Below are 2500 nucleotides of genomic sequence, written 5' to 3'. Positions count from 1 at the left end.
AAACAACACCAATGAATATAACCGTGGCTGAAAACTTTATTGAGCTGTGTCCTCAAGCGTTGAACCATCCAGATTTGCATTTTGAGGGTGCTGGCAATGGTCCTGTTGTCATGACTTGGATCAGTAGAGAGCATGAGTTGTACAATGACACATCTCCGATCTTGCTCGTTGAACATTGTGTCACTTTCAGACATGATAGAAGGCTCCTATCATTCTTGGAATTTTTACACAACTGGCCAACTAGTAGAGGATGGTCTGCTGCTGCAACAACAACAACAACAACAAACGGTTTTCATCAAACGGAAATGGAATCATGTCATCTTTTCTAGGGTGACAATTTTATTGTTCCGCACTGTATATACATAATAAAAAAAATATTTAAAAATTTTCTTTAAGGTGCATTCAATAATTGTCAGCTATTCGTTTCTGTGTTTAACTGATCTTGACGTAAAAACAAAATAGTTAGGATTTTCTATTTGTGGAAATAGAAAATCAAACTTGAGATATTCCGAAGACATGATGATTATTAGTGACTTCTGGTATGACTTGCAAATTTTTTGGATCGTGGCTGAAGTAGGTTTGAAAACAAACTGATCAATTAACAAACAATTCAAAAGCAACACGAATTATAACAAATACATTGAGGACATTGCCAAAGCTGCTGCAAAGAAGATGGACTTCCTCTACCGTGCTAGAAAATCACTCATACCTGAGAGTATCCTATTTCTCTACAAAGGCACCATTCGCTTATGCATGGAATATTGTTGCCACACGTGGGCTGATACATCTACAACCACTCTTCGACCAAGTCCAAAAAAAGAGTGTACACTCTAATAGGTTTTGCAATATCAGCTAAGTTCCAACCTCTGTCCCATCACCACAATATTGCATCCCTATGCCTGTTAAAGTACTTTCATGGAATTTGCTCAGTTGAGCTCATAGCACTTGTGCCCCCCCATAACATACTTACTCCTGACTAACCAAGCAAGCAGCAAAATCCCACCCCTATTCTGGCTTCTTTTTTTACGAATATAATTCTTTCTTGATTGAGTTTCCAATGAATTTTTCTCTATCTGCTTTTCTCAAGTTTGGAATCACCATTTGTTGGTGTGTTGCTGGTATGCCATGTTTAAGTTTGGAATCGCCATTTGTTGGTGTGTTGCTGGTATGCCATGTTTAAGTTTGGAATCGCCATTTGTTGGTGTGCTGCTGGTATGCCATGTTTAAGTTTGGAATCGCCATTTGTTGGTGTGTTGCATTCAAGTTTGAAATCTTAAGAATAGATCTGTTCTGGCTTCTTTTTTTTTTTTTTTTACAAATATAATCCTTTCTTTCTCGAATTACCAATTCCAAACAATGGATTACATCACCAGTGACTGCATTAATTGACTAACTTGTGCTGACCAAGATTTGATGGACTATAGCCTTGATGCCCAACAGTGCATGCAGTGTGTGATGATGACTGCTCCCTTTCTACCGTATACGCAGCCCACAAGTCGACTACACTTTAACTTATGTGCACAGCAGCTATCTCCAAGAACAGTGAGCAATTCATTGTTCTATCACAAAAAATTTTTTTTTGGCTGCAAAAACTTTTTGTGAAAACAAAATAGATTCACTTATCAAAAAAAAAAAAAAAAAAAAAAAAAACTGACCGCGTTTCCTTTTTCAAAACAAAAGATAACGAAAAAATAAATGTAAATTAATCCCAAATTGACCTTGGAATGTGTGACCTTCCTCTTTTTTTTTTAATGAGAAGGGGAGAATGTGGTTGAGAAATGGATGCAAACAAGTCGGCTCAAACGAAATCAAATACACTGGGTGTAACCAACTCGATCTGTCACTAGAAATTAAGAACCTGGTTATTATCTTTTATTTCCCAAAATCTATGTTTGGATGCAAACGTATCCATTTAATTGACATGGTCTAAACCAGAGGTTCTCAACCATAGTTTAATTGCAGATCCCCTGACAACTATTTTATGTGAAACTTACATATACGAGGTGTCACAAATAGGTTTCCAAACTTTTTTTGTACAGGCATTTAAAATTCTTTGTAGACTCTTGAAAATTCAGTATGTTATTGCTATACATCTTATGAGATGACTGACCAATTTTTATGATTTCATGTTCAAATGAACAGCTACAGCAGGAATTGGAATACACCCTACTAAAACCTGATTATTACAGTTGGTGAATTTCAAAAATACAATCTGAACGTGAAGACACTTTAAAAAAACCATATGCAATAAAATTTTTAATTTGCTCTATCTAGTATATTGAGCAATTTTATTTGGCTGGGATTGTCTTATATAAAAATATTTCCGCTCAACAATATTTTGTAAGATTGTGAACCACAAGATTCATCTGTGATTTAATTCATCTCGTTATTCGGATATATATGTACGAGGTGCCTTCAATAAGTTTCCAGACTTTTTAGTATGGGCACTTTTATTGATAGTACACACATGAAACTCTAGTCCCCTTCAAAGTAATCTCCT

General features: G+C 35.7%; 1 protein-coding gene across 1 annotated transcript in view; it reads left to right on the top strand.

Annotated features, from left to right (window-relative positions):
- Positions 1-1172: 1172 nt before the first annotated feature.
- Positions 1173-2500, top strand: part of LOC145255569 (rho guanine nucleotide exchange factor 10-like) — a 96076-nt gene continuing 94748 nt past the window's right edge. The window contains exon 1 of the mRNA XM_080114023.1: positions 1173-1263. Within this exon, the coding sequence (XP_079970149.1) occupies positions 1173-1263 (91 nt within the window). The remainder of the gene's footprint in view (positions 1264-2500) is intronic.

This window comes from Euprymna scolopes, chromosome 31 (genome assembly GCF_053919585.1).
Source record: "Euprymna scolopes isolate OS-2025 chromosome 31, ASM5391958v1, whole genome shotgun sequence".
NCBI classification, from domain to species: domain Eukaryota; kingdom Metazoa; phylum Mollusca; class Cephalopoda; order Sepiida; family Sepiolidae; genus Euprymna; species Euprymna scolopes.
The sequence above is the reverse complement of the archived record's forward strand: the minus strand, read 5'-3'. Positions and strand labels throughout refer to the sequence as shown.